General features: G+C 43.2%; 1 protein-coding gene and 1 long non-coding RNA gene across 2 annotated transcripts; both read right to left on the bottom strand.

The window, feature by feature from the left end:
• Window positions 1-1,486: 1,486 nt before the first annotated feature.
• LOC309512987 (nuclear factor 7, ovary-like) lies at window positions 1,487-20,231 on the bottom strand. The gene is made up of 6 exons (XM_082188766.1): window positions 19,581-20,231; window positions 16,643-16,738; window positions 5,077-5,307; window positions 4,977-4,999; window positions 4,777-4,895; window positions 1,487-2,870 (listed from the first exon to the last, which is right to left on the bottom strand). The coding sequence occupies exons 1-6, from the start codon at window positions 19,980-19,982 to the stop codon at window positions 2,374-2,376; spliced, it is 1,368 nt and encodes a 455-aa protein (XP_082044892.1). The 5' UTR covers window positions 19,983-20,231; the 3' UTR covers window positions 1,487-2,373.
• LOC309513066 lies at window positions 12,181-16,632 on the bottom strand. The gene is made up of 2 exons (XR_014211264.1): window positions 14,878-16,632; window positions 12,181-12,753 (listed from the first exon to the last, which is right to left on the bottom strand). It is a non-coding gene; the product is annotated as an uncharacterized lncRNA (long non-coding RNA).
• Window positions 20,232-20,688: the final 457 nt, after the last annotated feature.

Below are 20,688 nucleotides of genomic sequence, written 5' to 3' on the forward strand. Positions count from 1 at the left end.
ATTTTCACTGGATTCCCTTTTAAAGTACCCACACCACCAAGCACACAGGTTTCGTCAATGCGCTTGATCAAGCCTAGTTTGCTTGCCACTGTTCGACTTAGAAGGTTTTCCCCAGTAGTTTTGACTACTACTACCCTAAAGCTGCAATCACGTAGCTGTCCATTGACATGGGCTTTAATTTTTGCTAAAAACTGCCCCCTTGTGGCCACTACGCCGCCTGGACTTTGCAGAGTGTTTTTCACTGCCGTCAGTTTAGGCTTGTTTTGCAGTGTTTCATAAGTAGCTTCGGAAATTACTGAGGTATCGGCCCCGGAGTCAATTTTAAATGAGACTGGCGTATGTGCCAAAGTTAAAGTGGTGCGCCATGGTGGCTCGTCCTCTGCTAACAATGCACCTCTGTTTTTTTTCTGCTCAACAGATCCCAAAAACATACAATCGTCCTCATCCGTTTCAGTTATCTCTTGTACTGCTGCTTTTGAGTGACACACGGCTGCAAAGTGTCCAACTTTAGTACATTTCATACATTTTTTTCCTTTAGCAGGACACAGTTCACTGCCATCGTGATTACGCCCACATCTTGTGCATATTCCTTTTCTCACGTTTTTGTACATTTTTGCTGGGCTGCCAGTTCTCTTATATTCTTTCTTTCTCACCGCTTTCACATTATCCACATGTTCCGTGCTCTTAACTCCCTCTGTGTTCTGGAATTTAATTAATTCACAATGTCTGGCCATTTCAATAGCAGTGCGCAGTGTTAGATCACTTTTCATCTGTAGTTTTTGTGACACTTGCTTATCCCGAATCCCTATTACTATGCGATCCCGCATCTGCTCTTCTTTTTGTGTGCCAAAATCACAGTTTTCAGCTAGCTCGTATAGCTGCCTGACAAATGTTTCCACATTTTCGCCGGGAAGTTGTACTCTCGAATGAAACTTAGCACGCTCGTAGATAACGTTGCGTTTCGGGATGAAATGTTCGTCAAATTTGGCCATTACCACAGGATATTTGTTGCTGTCCTCCTCGTTTTGAAACGTAAACGATCTGAATATATGCTCAGCCTCTGCTCCCATCGAATAAATGAGGGCATTTACCTGCACATCTTCACTCTCCTCTGTAAGCAGTGATGCGACTCGATATCTGGCAAACCTCTGTTTCCAGTCCGGCCACGATTCTGGCTTGCAAAAGTCGAACTGCTCCGGCGGAGTGAACTTTGCCATGGCGATGCAGACTTCAGATCTCACAACAACTCACGTTATTAATACCCCGTTTTTTACTTCTGACACCATGTCATGGTTGTCACCAATTAATCACACGAGTCGTTAGGTTCTCGTTAAACAGTGTTCATTCCTTTATTGAACACCAACCGAACGTCTGTCAGTTCAGTTGCCTGATTTATATACACAACCAACCCCCGGAGCCCCTCCCTTACTGCGCACCTGCGCAGTAGACAACAAAGTCCACTAGAACATTTCCATTACACATGACAGTACATACTCTGAACTGTCCCACGATGCCTTGTGTTTGTCTTTAACTTTCTGCATTGTACTTGTCTGTAATTGTCTAAAATGGTCTCTAATTGGTATAATTGTGTGATATAATCATATATTTATTTATGAACGTTTATTAGAGGATCAACCCCATGAGATGAAACATCTCGTTTTCATGGGGGTCCTCAGGATCATGTCCAAACAACATAGAACAGCAGAACAACAGAGTAGATACAATCAAATAAAAATAAATAATAATAAAATAATAATGCAACAACAAAAAAAGAAAACAAAAACCTTAACACACGCCCTCACACACATTCACACGCACCATACGGACACGCACGCACACGCACACGCACACACACACACACACACACACACACAAGCTCTCACTATCCCCACCCATCACAGATAGACATTCATATATAAATACACACATACATAACATGACACATATCGATGCTAAATCTGAAATGCTAGAAACATAGACAAGAAACATAGACAAGTATTCTGAAGATGTGTTAACAAAGCAGTTCGGAACAGAGGAAAAGACGTAAGCGATATATAATTATGATGCAAAAAAGTAAGAAATTAATAAACACACATTGACTGAAATAATCGGGTAAATGTCAGTTATCCTGAAAACATGAATGCTAAAACGGTCTCTAATCGGTCTAATTGTGTGAAGTGGAATATAAATGAAAACTTCTTGTTTATTGATCTGAGTGTTGCTGTAGTGCTGGATATCAGTCATGTGATCATCACGGCCCAATCACAGCCACCGTACTGATATTCAGATCAACAGCACTCTTACTCATGTGATATGGATTAAATATTGGAAACATGATGAAAGCAGGAAGATCCAGATCTACAGGAGTGACGTTTACTGACTATTGACCGGTAAGATCCTCAGAGAGCCATAACACCAGAAGAATGGAAAGAGTGTGTGAGTGAAGGTGGTTGTGAATGTGTGTAGATGTGTGTTAGTTACAGGATCAGAGAACGACACCGTTCCTCCGTCATAGTCCAGATTCACTCTCACACGATCAAGATCCTGTTTAACATGAAAACCAGAACCTGAAGGCCGTCTGAACAGATTATACTCCACACTCCAGATATCAGTGTTGAAGAAAACACTTCCCTTCCTCTGGTTTGATGCTGTAGTTACTCCAAGAGTCCACTCTAAACTCTCTTTAACCTCCACATCCCAGCAGTGTGTTCCTGAGTTAAAACCCTCTGAACCCAGAACACAGGAATCACAGTCAAATCTCTCTGGATTATCAGGAACAGGTTGATTGTTCCAATTGTTTCTCACACTGGTCAGATCATCAGACACGACGAGATCTGGATGAGCCGTGTTTGGATCCAGAATCACAGGAGCTGATGAGACACAATCAACAGATGCTTTTATTCTGATCTTCATATAATGATCAAGAGTGAACCCAACACAGATTATTATGAATTATGACACTCGTCCTGTTGATCAAACACATTTTCCTCTGATCACTGTCAGTGCTGTTATTAGTTTCACACTCGTTTTTATCATCAGCGTTTAACGGCATCAACTACAAACATTAAATATGAGATTCAGACATTTGTGTCCATCAAGAGAAACTGATACTTTGGGAAAGTTAAATAACAATAAATCAATGAGATCTGTGTAGATTTATGCTGTAGATGAAGAACTGTAAGTGTGTGTCTGATCTTCAGCAGCATCTGATCATCTTCATTTTATTGGCTCTTATAGTCTGTGTTTTGTTTTAAATTAGTTTATTATGACTGTCTGTTGTGTTTGACTTACAATCATGAATCACCTTCAACACTTCCTAGCCACGCCCTAGCAACCATTGTCGAGCACCCTAGCAACCCAAATCCAAAGAGGGATATCTTCTAATCTGAATGTCATAGAGGAGTTGCGGTTGGTTTATATCATTCATACTGGCAAGCAGCCTTTGAAGTAACATCATCTGAAGCTGCCAAGCCACTCCCTAGTAACCAAACAGAGTACCCTAGCAACTGTTCAGCAAGACTTATATCTCTGCACCAGAACATCATAGAGACATGGTGGTTGGCTCCTTTGACTAATGCTAGCAAACAGGACTTCCATCATGCTTCACATGCTAGCAGAATAGCTATATGCTAATACCGATTAACTAAAGGCCAATTTATACTTCTGCGTCGGGTTCGCGTAGAAGGTACGGCGTAGCATACGCATTGACGTGTACCATACGTCGTACCCTTCGCCGTACCCTGACGCGCACCTCCTCAAAAATGTAACTACGTGTCGCGGTGACGCGGACCGCAAGATCTGTGATTGGTCGGCTGGATAGCATCGCGTTTCCTCCTACGCATTTCCGGAATGATCTTCTGCACTCTGCACCGCTCGCCCGCCATTTTTAAATTCCGAAGATCAGTGAAGAGCCATGGAAACAGACCAAGTAACCGAGAGATTGCTTGAAGAAGTGCGGAAATACAGCCATCTGTATGACTCCTTCAGTCGCCATTGCTCGTAGAAACCTAAACTCAAAACAGCCGCGAGGAATGTAAACACAGTGGAACTGGAACATTAAAACCCACCCGCGCCAACTAGCGTTTCGGCGGTGTAACTGCAGAGCAACACAGACATTCGCAGAAGTATAAATGCTCACGACGGCGTCGCCTACGTGCGTACCCTACGACGTACACTACGGCGTACACTCGACGCAGAAGTATAAATTGGCCTTAAGTGTCAACAATGCTAACTAAAACGTAGTAGCAGCATGCTAATCACATTAGCACCATGTTAAAAACATGTTAATTATGCTAGCATCATGTTAATCATATTAGCATCTTGTTAAAACATGCAAGCAACATGGTGATTGTGTTAGCATCATGCTAGCAACATGCTAATCTTGTTAGCATTTGGTTAAAAGCATGTGTGCAAAATGCTAATCATGTTAGCATAATGCTAAGAACATGCTAATCATGTTAACAACATGATAAATGTTTTAACATCATGTTAGCAAAATGCTAATTGTGTCAGCGTCTACCTAGGTTCAAGTTTTGCCACTGCAAGCACCACTCATTTTCTTCAGGAAAAGTACATTCTAGTTATTATTATTATTATTCTGAGACAATTATTTTTTTTTAATTGTAACCTCCTAACCAACATCAAACTCTATCTATCTATCTATCTATCTATCTATCTATCTATCTATCTATCTATCTATCTATCTCTGTCATGAAGAACCTCTAACTCTCCACCCATCCATCATGTCCAGCTCAGATCTCCTGCTGTCAGACTCACTGTTTTGGACGATGTCCTGCATCTTCTTCCAGACTCTGAACGGCAGGTTGCCCAAGTATCGTGGCACATGAATCAAAGCTCCAGAAGCCATCTGTGGATCCGGCTGTGAGCTCTGGACTCTGGAAGAACATTCAGGAGTCAGAACTGCAGTGGCTTTGGATCAGAACCAGAGAGACCAGAGACAGGAGCAGATCACTCACCTTTCCATTGAGACTGGAAACTCCTGCAGAACAAACACACCATTTATCATCAAGAACTCAATCAATCATCAATCAATCAACCAATGATCTGAAAACAGACCTTCAGAAAGCAGACGTCATTGGCTTTCATCATCTCCTCCATGTCTTTGATTGTGTGTGAAAGAGCTGAGATGTGTGTGTTCATCTCCTCCAGCTTCTCCTTCATCCTCTGCTTCTTCTGCTCCTCTTCCTCCCTCAGTGCAGTGACTGTAGCTTCTTCTTCATCTCTGAGAAACTGATGAAGCTTCTCAAACTGCTGTTTAATCTGACGCTCTGTGTGCTCAGCTTGAGACTGAAATCAAAGCACATTCACTTCAGTCATCTCAATCGACACCAGGCTTGGGAGGGTTACTTTAAAAATGTATTCCGTTACAGTTACAAATTACTTCATAAAAAAAGTATTCAGTAACGTAATCCAAGTACTATAATATGAAAGCAATGTAACTGATTACTTTTGGATTACTTCAAGGTCACGTATATAAATAAAGTCAAGCAAGAAGAAATATTATTAAAAAAAAATAAAAACTTTTATTTATTAAGAATTTGGTCCAGTGTACAATATTTGCAAAATATACACACAGGCCTGAATATATATTTATGTAAAGGGCTATACAGACATCTAGTGGCTAATGTATGGTATTACAGATTATTTTGTTTTATTTTTAAATAAAAAATAAAAACACAACATTTAAAAATTTTACACAATCTACATATTAGTTTATTTTAAAATAGGCCTACATGTTGACCACTGGAAAAAAGGCCACTCCCAAAATAAGCAAAAAAAAAAATTAATACAAGATATTTTTGCTTGTAATAAGCAAAAAAATCTGCCAATGGAACAAGTGAAAATTCTCTTGGTAAGATTTCTTGAAATAAGACATTATATTTAAGCCTTACAAGATATGAGTGATCTTGAAATTAGCTGGGAAAACGTACTCGGTTACTAACGTAACCTCGGTTCTCTCTAGAAGAGGGAACGAGTACTTGCGTAAGATATCTTACGCTAGGGGAAAACCTCTTTTCCTCGAGATATTGAAGCCAAAAATTATCCTTAATTTTGCAATAATGTAAAACGCATTGCAGCAGCATGCAGACATGGGCGAGACAGCTCGCGCGCCCATTGGCTGCTCTGCGGCAACTGCACCAGCCTATCGATAGAGGCTCCTCATGACGTCAGAACCAATGAGGGCGCTTCGCGCCCATTACGTCATGTCCCGCCGAAATCGGGTGGGGCCAGGGCTATAAATACGGCCCAGAGAGGCTGGTTTGGTCAGTTTTTCATCGCTGAAGCGAATCAGAACATGACGCATGCACGGCAAGATACGCAAGTACTCGTTCCCTCTTCTAGAGAGAACCGAGGTTACGTTAGTAACCGAGTACGTTCTCTTACGAGAGGTCTCTCGTACTTGCGTAAGATATCTTACGCTAGGGGAACACAATGTAAAACGCCGTGCGTGCTTGAGACATAACACTAAAGTCCCAAGGGCAGGTGCCCGGGGCTCATACAGTGCCTAATCACAAGGGACTCACAGAGAATCCGGGAAGAGGGGCTAGAATAGCATCATTCCTGTAATATTGAGCTCTGATAAGAGCATGTTATATCAAGTGTTCCACACAGCCAGGGCGAACTCAGCCTGGACTGGTAAATATGGGGGACTTACGTACTGCCCACAGAAGTATATAGGCGATCAGTGATCGACGCTCTAGCAGTTTCAGCATCCCGAGCCGATAGCATCGGGCGGGCAATACTGAAAAATTAAACCGAGAGCAACCTAGCTTGCAAAGCGGGAACCTTGAGGTTATAAAACCTTATAAATGTAGACGGGGAGGCCCAGCCTGCCGCCATACAGATATCTTGCAAGGCAATCCCACTGGACCAAGCCCACGACGAGGCCATGCCTCTTGTGGAGTGCGCTTTGACACCTATCGGGCATTTGCAGGCCCTTGGATGTGTAAGCTAGCGCTATAGCATCAACTATCCATCTGGATAGACTCTGTTTTGACGCAGCTAGTCCCTTAGAACGTCAGCTGAACAAAACAGAGAGCTGCTCCGTCTGTCTGAAAACAGACGAGCGAGACACATAGGCTCTTAACGCCCTGACCGGGCAAAGGAAGCCTGCGTCCCCTTCCTCCTCAGATACCAGCAGGGCCGACAGGGAGATAACCTGTGCCCTAAACGGTGTGTTGAGGGATTTAGGAACATATCCGTGCTTTGGTTTGAGTATGACTCTCGAGTCATTCGGCCCAAACTCCATACACGTCATGCTCACTGAGAGCGCTTGCAAATCCCCTATGCGCTTCACTGAAGCGAGAGCCAGAAGAAACACTGTTTTGAAAGACAAGGGTTTCAGGTCTATTGACTGTATTGGCTCGAATGGGGCACCTTTCATGGCTTCCAGAACCGTGGAAAGGTCCCAAACGGGAACTGAGGGTGGTCTGGGAGGGTTCAGCCTCTTAGCTCCTCTAAGGAAGCGAATGACCAGATTGTTCCTTCCTAATGACTGGCCAAGCGGTGGTTCAGCGAACGCTGCTATGGCCGCCACATACACTTTGAGCGTGGATGGGGTTCTGCCCTTATCCAGAAGCTGTACACCAGCTAGTGAACACAGACCATTTTGAGGAATAGAGCCGCCTCGTAGATGGAGCTCTAGCCTGCGTGATCGTGTTTAACACTCCCGCTGGGAGGTTAACGGGTACCCGTTGATGGCCCACACATGTAGGGACCAAAGCTCCGGGCGAGGAGATCCCTCCTCACCGGTATCGGCCACGGGGCGGGACTCGTCAGCTGCATCAGGACTGGAAACCAGACTTGGTTTGTCCAAAATGGGGCGACGAGTAGCACTGGGCATCTGCTCTCCCTGATTCGCCCTAACACCTGGGGTAGGAGCGTGACAGGGGGAAACGCATAGAGCAGGCAGCGGGGCCAGCGTGAGCCAGCGCATCCCTGCTCTTGGAGAAGAATTCCTGACAATGAGCGTTCTCTTGAGATGCAAATAGGTCTATTTCCGCTCTGCCAAATGTCCTTCACAGCATTTTGACTGTCTGTGGATGAAAAGACCATTCTCCTGTCGGCAGATTGTTTCTGGACAGTCTGTCTGGTCCCACATTCAGATGGCCGGGCACATGCGCTGCCCTGAGCGAGCGCAGGTTGTGCTGAGCCCAGACCAGGAGGCGTTCCGTCAGCCTGTGAAGGATTCTGGATCTGATACCTCCTTTGTGATTTATATAAGCCACCACTGACATGTTGTCCGAACGGACCAAGACGTGGTGTCTTTTTATCTGGGGACAAAAAACGCCTCAGCGCGTTGTCGACTGCCATCATTTCCAGGCAGTTTATATGCAGAAGCTTTTCCCGTTCCGACCACTGGCCGAATAACGGTCTGCCCTCGAGCAGCGCTCCCCATCCCGAGGTTGAGGCGACCGTAGACACCAACTTCACACTCGAGGAAGTCCCCAGGCTTACACCTGACCGGTACCAGTCGGTCACTGTCCAAGGTTTCAGAGCTGCGACGCATTTCTGATCGACCTTGAGGCGCGCGAGACCGGAGGTCCAAGCTCTGTGCGGCGCGCGCTTTCAACCAATACTGCAGCGGGCGCATGCGAAGCAGACCCAGCTGAAGCACTGAGGATGCTGAAGCCATGAGACCCAGCATCCTTTGAATCTTCTTGAGCGGGACTAAAGTGCCGTGGCGAAAAATCTCTGTCATGCGCTGAATACTTAGTCTGCGCTGCGGCGACAGCTGTGCTGTCATAGACAGCGAGTCCAGATCTGTGCCCAGAAAATATATTTTCTGACTGGGAGACAGTGAACTCTTTGCCCAATTGACTGTGAGACCTAAATTCTCGAGGTGATCGAGTAATATGGTCCTGTGTTCTATGAGCTCCGCTGTGATCGAGCTAGAACCAGCCAATCGTCCAAATAATTCAGCACTCGTATGCCTCGGAGCCTGAGGGGTGCGAGCGCTGCATCCATGCACATCGTGAATACGCGAGGTGCCAGGGATAGGCCGAATGGCAGGACTGTGAACTGATATGCCTGGCCCTCGAAGGCGAATCTCAAAAATCGCCTGTGACGTGACGCTATTTGTATTTGAAAATAAGCGTCTTTCAGATCTATCGACATGAACCAGTCCCCTTGGCAAATTTGCGAGAGGATTTTCTTGGTCGTGAGCATTCTGAACCGTCGTTTCAGAAGTGCTTTGTTTAGTCGTCTTAGATCTAAAAATGGGTCTGAGACCCCCGTCTTCTTTTTTTGGTACCAGAAGATATCTGCTGTACATGCCCCCTTCGCTCTGAGCTTGTGATAGGGGTTCTATAGCCCCTTTGCTCAGTAACTTCGCTATTTCGGCCCGAAGTAGGTGTGCTACTTCCTTTTTCACCGTAGTATCGATTCGCGCCGCTTTGCGTTGCGGGCGTGGACCGAACTGTAGCGAATAGCCTCTTTCTATAATGTCTAGCACCCACTTCGAAACCCCGGGTAGCCTTGCCCATGCGTTTGCACGAATGGCTAGGGGTTGAATGCGAAGCGCGCTCTGGTCGCTCAGCGACAGAGGGGCTTCAGTGTGCTGCAACATAAGCTTATGACATTTGAGGCATGGAGCGCGCTGATAACAGCGGGCAGATTGCCCGCGCTCGACTCCTCTGCGGTGGTCAATCGAGAGGGGGAGGGCTGGGCGAGTCCCGTAAGACCTGTTATATCTATGTGTGAATGTGGGCGTGGGATAGCGGGCACATTTACAACACTGAGAGCATTGTCTGCCTGAGCAGAGCGAATGCATGTTGGTTTCGTTTTACAGAAACCTTGAGACATGCAGAACGTAGTGCTTGTGGGCACTGGGCAGTGGGCACATTTACCACATTTAATGCGCAATCGATCTGGGTCGATTTCATGTGCGCGAGCCCTGTGTGACGGGCTGTGTTTCTGTGTAGGAATGAGCACTGGGCATTTTGTCTACACTCATAACACCATCGGCCGTGGTCGGAACACCAGAAAATACACTCTATGGGATTTATCTGGGTAGCCGTAAAGCGGTGTTTGTGTGCAGGCAAGCGGGCTGTGTCGCCGACGTGTTTACTGCAGAATACACTGGAACAGTCGCATTTACTGGAACTGAACGAGCGAGAAGTTGCCATAGAAACAGAGAGCGTCAACACGCTGGCGTTTGTTTGCAGGTGTGCGTGTATTACAATAGACTCGTCCACTGCAATATTGACATTTTCCAGAGAAATGTGTGAGAATGGAGGTAGTGACGCACGGAAACCATAGAAACGGTGCTTGGGTGCAGGCGAGCGGGTTGTACAACGCGCTCGTTGGCTGCAAAAATACACATTGTCTGTGTCGCCGACTAGTTTACTGCAGAATACACTGGAACAGTCGCATTTACTGGAACTGAACGAGCGAGAAGTTGCCATAGAAACAGAGAGCGTCAACATGCTGGTGCGTGCATTACAACAGGCTCGCTCACTGCAGTATGACATTTCCAGTCGCCCGAACTTCAGAGGGGAATGAGAAATAGAATTCGGCCCGGCCGCAGCGGGGCATTAACACTCTTTTCTCCTTTCGCCAGTGACGCACGGGAACCATAGAAACGGTGTTTGGGTGCAGGCGAGCGGGTTGTACAACGCGCTCGTTGGCTGCAAAATGCACATCTGCAGTCGCCTTTCAGGGAACTGACAGAGCGAAGCATTGGAGGCATAATTAATCTGCCGTTAGACCGAGATTCGAACTCCGGTCTCTCGTGTGAAAAACCAAAGATTCCGCCACTGAGCCACAGGGGGGAACACAAAGGCTTTCAGATGCACGAGCATATAATAGCGTCAATATGTTTTCTTCCGCTGGTGATTGACGCGTGAATGGGGCGCAGAGGCAGGGTAGCTTTCTTGTACGTAAAGAAAAACTAACCCCGACCGTCCGCTTCTAGCCTCCCCTGTGAACGGCGCATTTTGCGCGGCTCGAACAGAGGGAGAGAGAAAGCTAGCCCCGTGACCGTCCGCTCCTGACATCCCCTGTGAACGGCGCGGTTTGCGCGGCTCGAACAGAGGGAGAGCAGGTATCATCCTCCAAGCAGGCAAGGCAAGCGGGCGCACCGGCGAGCTTTGCGGGTTGGGGGGGAAAGGGGGCGTCTTGAAAAAGACGCCCGGCTCTTTTAGTGCAATGAGAGTGTGTGTCGCGGCGGCGAACACACACACATACACAAAACACAGTAGAAGAGAAAAGGATATGTACGCCGGAAAGCGTCAGCAGAAACGGCGACTGAAGGCGGCGAGATGTCGACCAGCAGCTTCAGATGCACTAATCCCGCTGGGTGCTTGACTCAGACGGCGCGGCTTCCTCTCAGGATCCAGCGATGCGAAGGCCCGCTGAAGAGATGAAAAACTGACCAAACCAGCCTCTCTGGGCCGTATTTATAGCCCTGGCCCCACCCGATTTCGGCGGGACATGACGTAATGGGCGCGAAGCGCCCTCATTGGTTCTGACGTCATGAGGAGCCTCTATCGATAGGCTGGTGCAGTTGCCGCAGAGCAGCCAATGGGCGCGCGAGCTGTCTCGCCCATGTCTGCATGCTGCTGCAATGCGTTTTACATTATTGCAAAATTAAGGATAATTTTTGGCTTCAATATCTCGAGGAAAAGAGGTTTTCCCCTAGCGTAAGATATCTTACGCAAGTACGAGAGACCTCTCGTAAGAGAACTCATTTTTAGCTATATTTTACTAGTATTGTGATGTTTTGTGTCTCATAATAAGCTTGACATGCTCAAAAATAGTATTTTCCCCTCAAAAGTAGCTTTTTTTTTTATAGTCATCCTGTTTGTTTCAAGTGTATTTAACTAATTTTTAGTTCTATAATTGTTACACTGTTCTAGATTTAAGTCACCACCAACTTGATATAAGATTGGAAACTGGCATTTTGAGACAAAATGTCTTGAAGTTAGCATTCCTGACTCGTATTAGGCAGTGCTCTTTTGCCATAATAAGCCATAATTTACCATCCTGTCATCATCTTAAGTGTATTTACCTTATTGTAAGCTCAACAAAAGTAATACTGTTCTAGATTCAAGACATTTTACCTTCTAGAGTCAAGACTTTAACTACTGTTTACTAGTGAAAAAAAAGTGAAAAATAGACTTGCATTTAACCTTTTTTTTATTTTATTTTTTATTTAAACAGCAAAAAGTCCCAGAGTACTGCATAAAAGGGAAACAGCTTCATTTTTCTCAACATTTTGGCTCACAGTATTTATGGAACTGCAATATGAAAACACAGTAGAACATTTTATAGATTATAAATGTAAGATCCATTAACCCTACTCCCACACCTAAACATACCCATTTTATAGACAATATTAAAAGGATAAAAAGTAATGGACATATGTGTAGGGAAATGGCAGTTTTATTAACAATATAATAGCATTAAAAGATAGTTTGAGCAACTAATCCTAACCCCTAAACCTAACCATTTCTTAAAACTACGTAACTACAATTATAAAGAAAAACAACAGACATAACGTTACACGTTTAATCACAATAATTTATTTAGTGAGAACATGTCAAAACCGGTACCAAAAGTCGTTCACATGACGATGTGTCGCAGTCCTCTCTGGCAGTATAATAGTTGTGTATGAGGTAACGTTACAGAGCAGAATTTAAGTTATTAATCCATGAAAATGTTAATCCGGTTTCGGTTCGCGGTTCGCTCTGTGAAGGCGCGCGCGCTTCTCCATTTCTTCTTCTTCTTCTTCTTCTTTTTCGTTTTTATTGGCAGCTCGCTTCTCAGATAGAGCATTACCGCCATCTACTGTGGGCAATGAATCAGAGACTTGTATTTTCCCTCATCCCATACTATTCAGAACCTGGCCTTTCGATGTTGCTGCGTGTTCAGCTCCTCCATCTACAGCCCAGGATTCTTCTTCTTCTTCTTCTTCTCTTATTTAACCTACTGTACTGGAGTGTGTATTATCATGTCATTTTAAATTCTACTCCATAACCCTGAGTCTTTTAAAAAAGTAAATAGAGCCTTCCTAGTGATTCTTATTCCTTCTCCTTCTCCTTCTGATCCCAGTATCCCTATCAGATTCCACTCCCTCCCTGCCTCCTGAACCTTATCTTTAAGCACCTGTCTTTCCACTTCATTCGATGTACAGTACAATATTACATGTTCAACATTTTCTTTAACCCCACAGTTTTCACAGTTCTCACTATTCCTTTTCCCCATTAAAAATAATGTGGCATTCAGCTCTGTGTGATCCACTCTCAGTCTTGTCATTACAATTTCCTCACGCCTGTTCTTTTCCATGTAATTCTTTATACTGACACTTTTTTGTATTTTATAATATCTCCTACCTTTCCTGTCTTCCTCCCATCGTTTCTGCCATATTTCAAGACCTTTCCTTTTAACCACTGCTTTACCTTCGCCTTTTCCTAGTGGAATTGTAATTATGATTACTTTTAGTAGTGCCTCTTTGGCCAGTTTATCTGCCATCTCGTTCCCTTTAACCCCCTCATGTGCAGGCACCCAACAAAACTGAACATCTATGCCACCCCGATGTAATCTAAATAAACTGTTAAAAAGTTGTATTAGTAGATCCTCTCTTATTGATGTTACCAGTAGCGGTTTTAGGCACGGGCGAACCGGGCAATCGCCCGGGGCGGCATTTTTGGGGGGGCGGCACCGCCGGCACGAGCAAAAAACAAATAAAAATTTGCGCCGCGAAGCAGTTTTCTATTATCTATCATTTCACTGTGTGGGGAATTGCCAAATTTGCGCCCCCTGCAGCTGGAGGCGCCCCTGCTTGCTGAGAAGATGCCGTGCACAGAAGCTGTTTGTTTGCGTTTATATACTGTCTATGTTTGTTTGAGAAGGGGAAAGGGGAGGAGGCGCGGGCGCGGATGACAGTTCACCTGGGTCTCTCCCAAATGGAACGGACAAGGGGGGGAGACAGACAGGGGATCCATATAGTTATCGAAGTCAGTCACACCTTGACTTTCTTCCAGATAACGCACATTTCATTCATAATATTATAAATACGGGCCTCTATATTTCCTGCACATTTTTGTTTTTCTGAATGGTCTGAATGGCTAATAAAAATAGGTAATACAAAACGATTACTTGGTCACCACCACCAAGGTGAATTGGTTTAGTCTTGACTTCTGGTCGTGACTCGTGACTCGTGAGCGTGAGTGACAGTTATGGGGGGATCAGGGGAAATCTGTTGATTGTCGATGTCGAGGGCCAAATAAGAGATGGACAAGAAAGGTCAAAGCCATCAGGTGCCCAATTTAGAAACGAGCGAAAGATAAAGGTATGCAAAGCAACTATGTTTACTCTATGATTACGGTATCCATGTCATGAATGAAGGGGCAATATTAATTGGTGGGTATAACTCTTATTTGTTAGCCTTTTTGCTATGATTCTTGCTATGCTTAACAATAATTCGTTTTTAACTCAAACACGAGATCTAATTTCACCATAATATTGTTCTTTGCAACAAAACTGTTGCAAGTTCAGTTATTAAACTGCAAAAATGCTTTTCTTACTTAGTATTTTTGTCTTGTTTCCAGTCCAAATATCAAACATTTCTTAAATAAAGATGCATAACGTTATTTTAGTAAAGTAGTAAAATTACATAAGATATTAAGTCTTGTTTTCTGGGGAAATAAATAAAAATTGAGTTTTTGCTTAAAACAAGCAAAACATTATCTGCCAATGGGGTAACAACAATTATATTTGGGGGGCGCGGGGCGCTCGAAAGGGGTCTCGCCCAGGGTGTAATTAAATGTAGAACCGCCACTGGATGTTACTGCCTGAATACTTTTAATTACGGCCAAAGAGTCTGTGCGCTTCTCCATTTCAAATGTAGTACACCAACTTAAACACGGCATGTCGCAATCTGTGACGAAACATGCGAGAGCCAATGAGCGTTTGATATCACTGCCGTAAAACATGTCGTAACGCTTCGGGCGCAATTTTTGAATTTGAATTCACCACGAGCGCGGAATGCCGGGATTTAACGTTTACGTTCTCTGCTGAGAAATGGAGTTGAAGATCACTGGATAAAGGGCTGAATTTGGATCTGTTTCTTGCAAACAACGCATGGATTCTAAAGATTTGGATTACACCAAGCTAATAAAATTGATGTCTTTTGTGAATTTATGTTGTGTTTTAGTGTATTATGGGTATATAGGAGAAAACGCCTTTTGTGTCTCACGGTAAATACCAAATATTACAAAATGGTTAACCGATTAAAGAAGGTATTTTTAAGGTTTTAAAGTGTATTCTTGTTTAACACCATGTAGGCTAATCCTCCAAAACGAGTTTGCAGCAGAAGGCACAAACAGAGCGAAATGTTATTATTTATGAGTAACATTAAACTATTAATAAATGTGACTGAAAATTTTATTGATAAGACAATTGAATGCAATAGAGTCAAAACATTAATGCCACAATATTAATATGCATAAGTTAAATAGGAATGTACAAATGTGTACGTCGGTAAAGTTGTTTATACATAAATAAATATTTTTTTTTTGCTGTCAATACTTAAATATTATACGTACTCACTGTACTCTGCATTGTGAGTTGTTGTGAGTTGGGCATGTTGACCTGCAGTTTTCAATAAAGCAGATTTGTTGTCTTAATTCAAGTAAAGTCTGGTTCTTGAAACAAGACGATTCGTCTTTTACAAATAACACAGCAGTTTAAAAACCTTATGACATGTCAAAAAAGCTTGTTTCATCTGAGATATGACTCAAAACAAGATATTTTCAAGACAGTTTCACTTAACAAGATATTCAAGATGCACTGTCTAAAAACAAGCTCCTTTATCTCACTTAAATCTTGGTCTTTAGGTGATTTTGTCTTATATTAAGTGTGATGAGATATTTTGACTAGAAATTAGAAAAATATACTTGGCAAGATTTTGAGTTTTTGCAGTGACTAAAGCCGTGATCTCTCTTAATTTGCCTGACTGAACTTGGGGCGTTGGCAGTGGGAGTTCCCCTACGTTATCTAGACAGCGAACACCCCATTACGTGAGAAAAGATTAAGAAAGGACATTTTGGGTACTAAAAAAGCTACTCTCCTAATTTCTACAAAATAGCAGTTGAATTTCTATGAATTAAAAGCGATTTTACCCGCAGGCATCGTTTCTACTAGCAGCAGTGATTCACTCTGCGTCTGGAGGAGATTGTAGAAAGCTGTTATTTGCCAGAACCAGGAACTACTGTATAATCAAGCAGCGCTTAATATAGTGTTATTATGCCAAAATACTTAATTATTTAGTTTTAAATAAAACCATTGTAATCCTGAAAGTATTCCCCCTTTTTTCAAAATGTAACTATAATCTGATTACTACGTTTTTTTGACGTAACTGTAACGGATTACAGTTACTGGATTTTTGTATCCTGATTACATAACGCCGTTACATGTATTCCGTTACTCCCCAACCCTGATCGACACACATCATTAATATCCAAGATAAACTCGGATACCCAACATAAAACGGATCCAGAAGCAGATTGCTGCTAGTCATTTACAGAAATAATAAACTAGAATCGATTATATCAAATCATAACTGTATATAGTGATCCAACAGCTGTAATGAAAATGACTCTCGTTTCTGTTTCCTCACCTTGATGTGTTGAACTGTTTTCTCAAACTCTCCTTTCAGTTTTTCATTACGTTTAAGTTTCTCCTGTAAGGACTTCAGTGCTGTATTGAGCTCCTCCTAGAATTGAACAAAAATACATAAAACTCCAGATTACAATGAAGAGAAGACAAAACAGTGATATGATCATATAATGCCGTGAAAAAGTATTTGCCCCCATCCTGATCTCATACTAAATTGATTCAGAAATTGCAATCTGAGTAAACACAATGTACAGTTTGTAAATGACAATTTTATTTATTGAAACAAAAAAGTTATCCAATACCAACTGGGCCGGCGTGAAAATGTATTTGCCCCCGTAGTTACTAATTCCTCAAATCTATGAAACTGCATTTATAATGTAGTTCAGCTGGACTAAACACAACCAGTCCTGATCACTGCAGTCCTGTTCAATCAAATCAACACTGAACACTGAAGCCTGATTGGTTCTCGTCTGTGCATCTGTACAGACAAATGGCTTTTCAGCCCGCTAAAACGGACGGGGCCGACTGCATATTTAAGTTCTGCTGAAAACTAATTTCATCAGAATTGTTCTCCTTCAAGTGCAAAGATTATCTCCTCGCTGTCTCCAAAGAGAAGATAGGAGCCTTTCTGCTCACCGTTGAAATGAGACTCAAGCAGCGGATTAACGGCGCTTCGACACCTGTAGCTCTGTGCTTTTCCCCTGCGGCTATCCAACTCTTCAAGAGAAAATATAATTATTAAAGGGGTCATATGATGCGATTTCTTCTTCATTTTGACTTCAAAGTACGCTGGTACGATTTGTCACTCTAAACTACGCAAAAACCTGGTGACGCCACTGTGCACGTGCAGTTCTCAAATCAAGCAACAGCAAAATAAGCGGAGTTCGGCCAATCATAGCGCTGGGTTCATTCCCCATATAGCAAGCGGGGATGATTGACAGATGTGTAAGGCCTATCATTAAAAAGAGACTGAAAATCGACACTAATAAAGAATCCCGCTCGATCCCCCTTCCACTCCCGCGGCTGGCCTCAGACTGATTTCATAAGCGAGGACAGTACAGTAGTCGCGGTACTTCTTACTCCTGAAGGTAAACAGGCTGGGGTGGATGTGGAAAGTTGAAATATTGTATTGAGTTAACTTAATCCTCTGGATTCAATGATCACATGGACCGCATGGATTATCTTAAAATACTCAGTTATTCATGGTCACTCAGAAAAGAGGAAGACATCATTCAACCATGCAAATAATAAAATGCTTAAGTAATGCTGAACAATAAATCTTTATAAATTTGAAATCGCTATGGCTAAGTGATTATGAAAGTGATGTGATTTGTGGATTAAGCTACCGATAAGCGCGAGTCTGGAGAAACAGGCGTTTATTTATTCATTCTCAGTGTTGAGAAACGTAGCCTTCATGTGTTACGTTATTGTGTTAATAATAACTTAAGTGCAGTACGTAATTATGTTACATATTTACGGGCTAAGTTTAAATTTTGTTCTTGCTTGTTTTGTTTTTCTGTCAAAATGTCAAAAAGCATTTTGTATTATCCATCCGTGTTTTTAAAATTTGTTAAATGATGGACGTTTTACTGTTAACGCGAATTCACGTATGATTGCGCGATATAAGTACTGAATTGCTGTGCCCTGCGTATCTGCTCTGGAGGGCTGTGGATCGCCGGAGTTGAAACGCAGCCGTTCCGCATTCAGTGAAAATACACACATTGACTTTAATGGAAACCTATTGAATCCGCAGCCGTTCCAGAGCGGATCCGAAGCCGTTCCGCAGTTGGTGGAAATTAGGGGTAACACTTCAGTCTCGGACAGCGACTCTCACGTCCTCCGAGCTGAAGTATAAGCTCTGCTAGCGAAGGGCGACTCAGGCTTTTACAGCCGCTTATTCCTCGTTCCAAAGAAGGATGGCGGCCTCTGAACTGTGCTCTGATAAGACGGCCGTTCAGAATGCTAACTTTGAAACAATTCCTTTTACAGATCTGATTGGTTTTTATCAGTGGATCTGAAGTACACATACTTTAATATCCAAATTTCCCCTTATCACAGTTCTTGAGATTCACGTTCGAAGGGGTGGCTTACCAACCTACAGTCCTACCATTCGGACTGTCTCTTGCTTCACGCACTCTTATGATATTCGTGGATGCGGCCTTCTCCCCTTGAGACAGATGGGAGTTTGCATCCTGAATTACCTCAATGATTGGTTGTTTTTGGCCTAATCGAAGGCCTGATCACACAAAGATCTTTGCTCCTCATAACGGCCGACCTTCGACCTCTCTCGCTAAAGACGCCCTTCTGCTGGCTCTGGCATTGGTCAAGCGAGTTGGTGATCTGCAGGCTCTTTCAGTGGATGCATTCTGTCTTGAGTTTGGGGCTAATGACAGTAAAGTCCTCCTTAGACCAACACAAGGCTATGTGCTTAAGATGCTTTCCACGGCCTTTAGAGCTCAGGTCATAAAGCTCTCTTCCACTCTGCACTAGTAGCACGACGCTCTTGGATTGTGTTCCCCATAAGTGTCAGCTACTTATGCAAGGGGAATGAACCGTATCAAAAGGGAATGTTCCAGTTACTAACGTAACCCTGTTTCCCTGAGATAACAGGAATGATTATTGTCTAGTTTGTCGTTCTACTGTACACAAGTCACCGCTGCCGCTTATCAGTAGAAAGATTCGGCTTTCGGTGTGACTTAAATAGGCAGTCGGTCCTGTCCGTTTTGGCGGACTGAAAAGTCATTTGTCTGTGCAGATACACTGACGTGAACCAATCAGGCTTCAGTATTCAGGGAAAAACTACGTTTTCCTCATAAGCGTCAGTTACTGATGCAATGCTCATGATCTCAGGGAACCGAGGTTACGTTAGTATCCGGAACGATCTGTGTTTATGACTTGTAATGGTTCTTTACATGTGAATCAAGAAACATTTGTCTTACCTTATATGATGAAACCACTTCACTGATGGGTCTGAATTTATGATTGTCATGTTGTTTTGAATCTCTGCACACTAAACACACAGGCTGTTTGTCCTCCAGACAGAAGAGTTTGAGTTTCTCACTGTGTAAACTGCAGATCTCCTCAGACCCTGATGAACGCCTCTCATTTCTCTCCTTCAGGAACGACTCACACAAGTTTTTTAACACAAGATTAACTGGAGGTTCAGATCTTGAGGATCTTCTCCTGCAGACAGGACACTCCTGAGATTCCTTGGTTCTCCAGAACTGTTGAAGACACTCTTTACAGAAACTGTGACTACAGGATAAAAGAACAGGAGCCTTGAAGATTTCATGACACACAGGACAAGAAAGTTCTTCTTCAGATACATTTAGTGAAGCCATTTTCACTGTTTGAGCTCCAGCAATCTAAACTTTACTTTCACTTTCTGAACGACGGTTTAAAACACAAATCCCCATGAGAATCACAAAGATCATAAACAAACTTGTTCAGAAACAAACTTCTCAAATTCTTCTATAAAGTATTTCCCCTTCGTACTCCACTGATCACTGATCCTTAATTGCTTTTGTCGAGACAAAGTCCATATGGCAGAAAAGAGAAATAACAAGTCAGTCTCTTCCTGGTTAGTGTTGTAAGAGGGTGGAGCTTCTGATCAAGTTGGTGTGTTGAAACAGGTCAAAGAACAACATCAGTGTCCTGTACCATGATGGTAGTTGAACAAACTCAGGGTTACAGGATGAGTTGACAAAACCAAACCAATCCAACCAGGCTTTGTTGGTACCATGATGCTGTTCATCAACATTCTCTGTCAGCTCAGGCTTTGATCCTGAGTTTAGGAGTTTAGGAGTGACATCAGCAGCGAACAGCCAATCACAGGCTGAGAAAGAGGGAAACTGAGATTCATTTCTCATGAGAAAAGAAGCTCGATTCACTACAGAATATTACGAGATTGAAAAATATAAAGAATTTAAACAAATTTACACAGCAACCAGAAATTAGCTGTCTATGAAAGAGGACAACTAAAAGAAAAAGTCTTGCTATTTCAGTGCAAGTAAAAGTTGTGAAGTTAGTTTATACAGTTGATAAAGG

The sequence above is a fragment of the Leuciscus leuciscus genome, assembly GCF_965113295.1.
Source record: "Leuciscus leuciscus genome assembly, chromosome: 13".
NCBI lineage: Eukaryota > Metazoa > Chordata > Actinopteri > Cypriniformes > Leuciscidae > Leuciscus > Leuciscus leuciscus.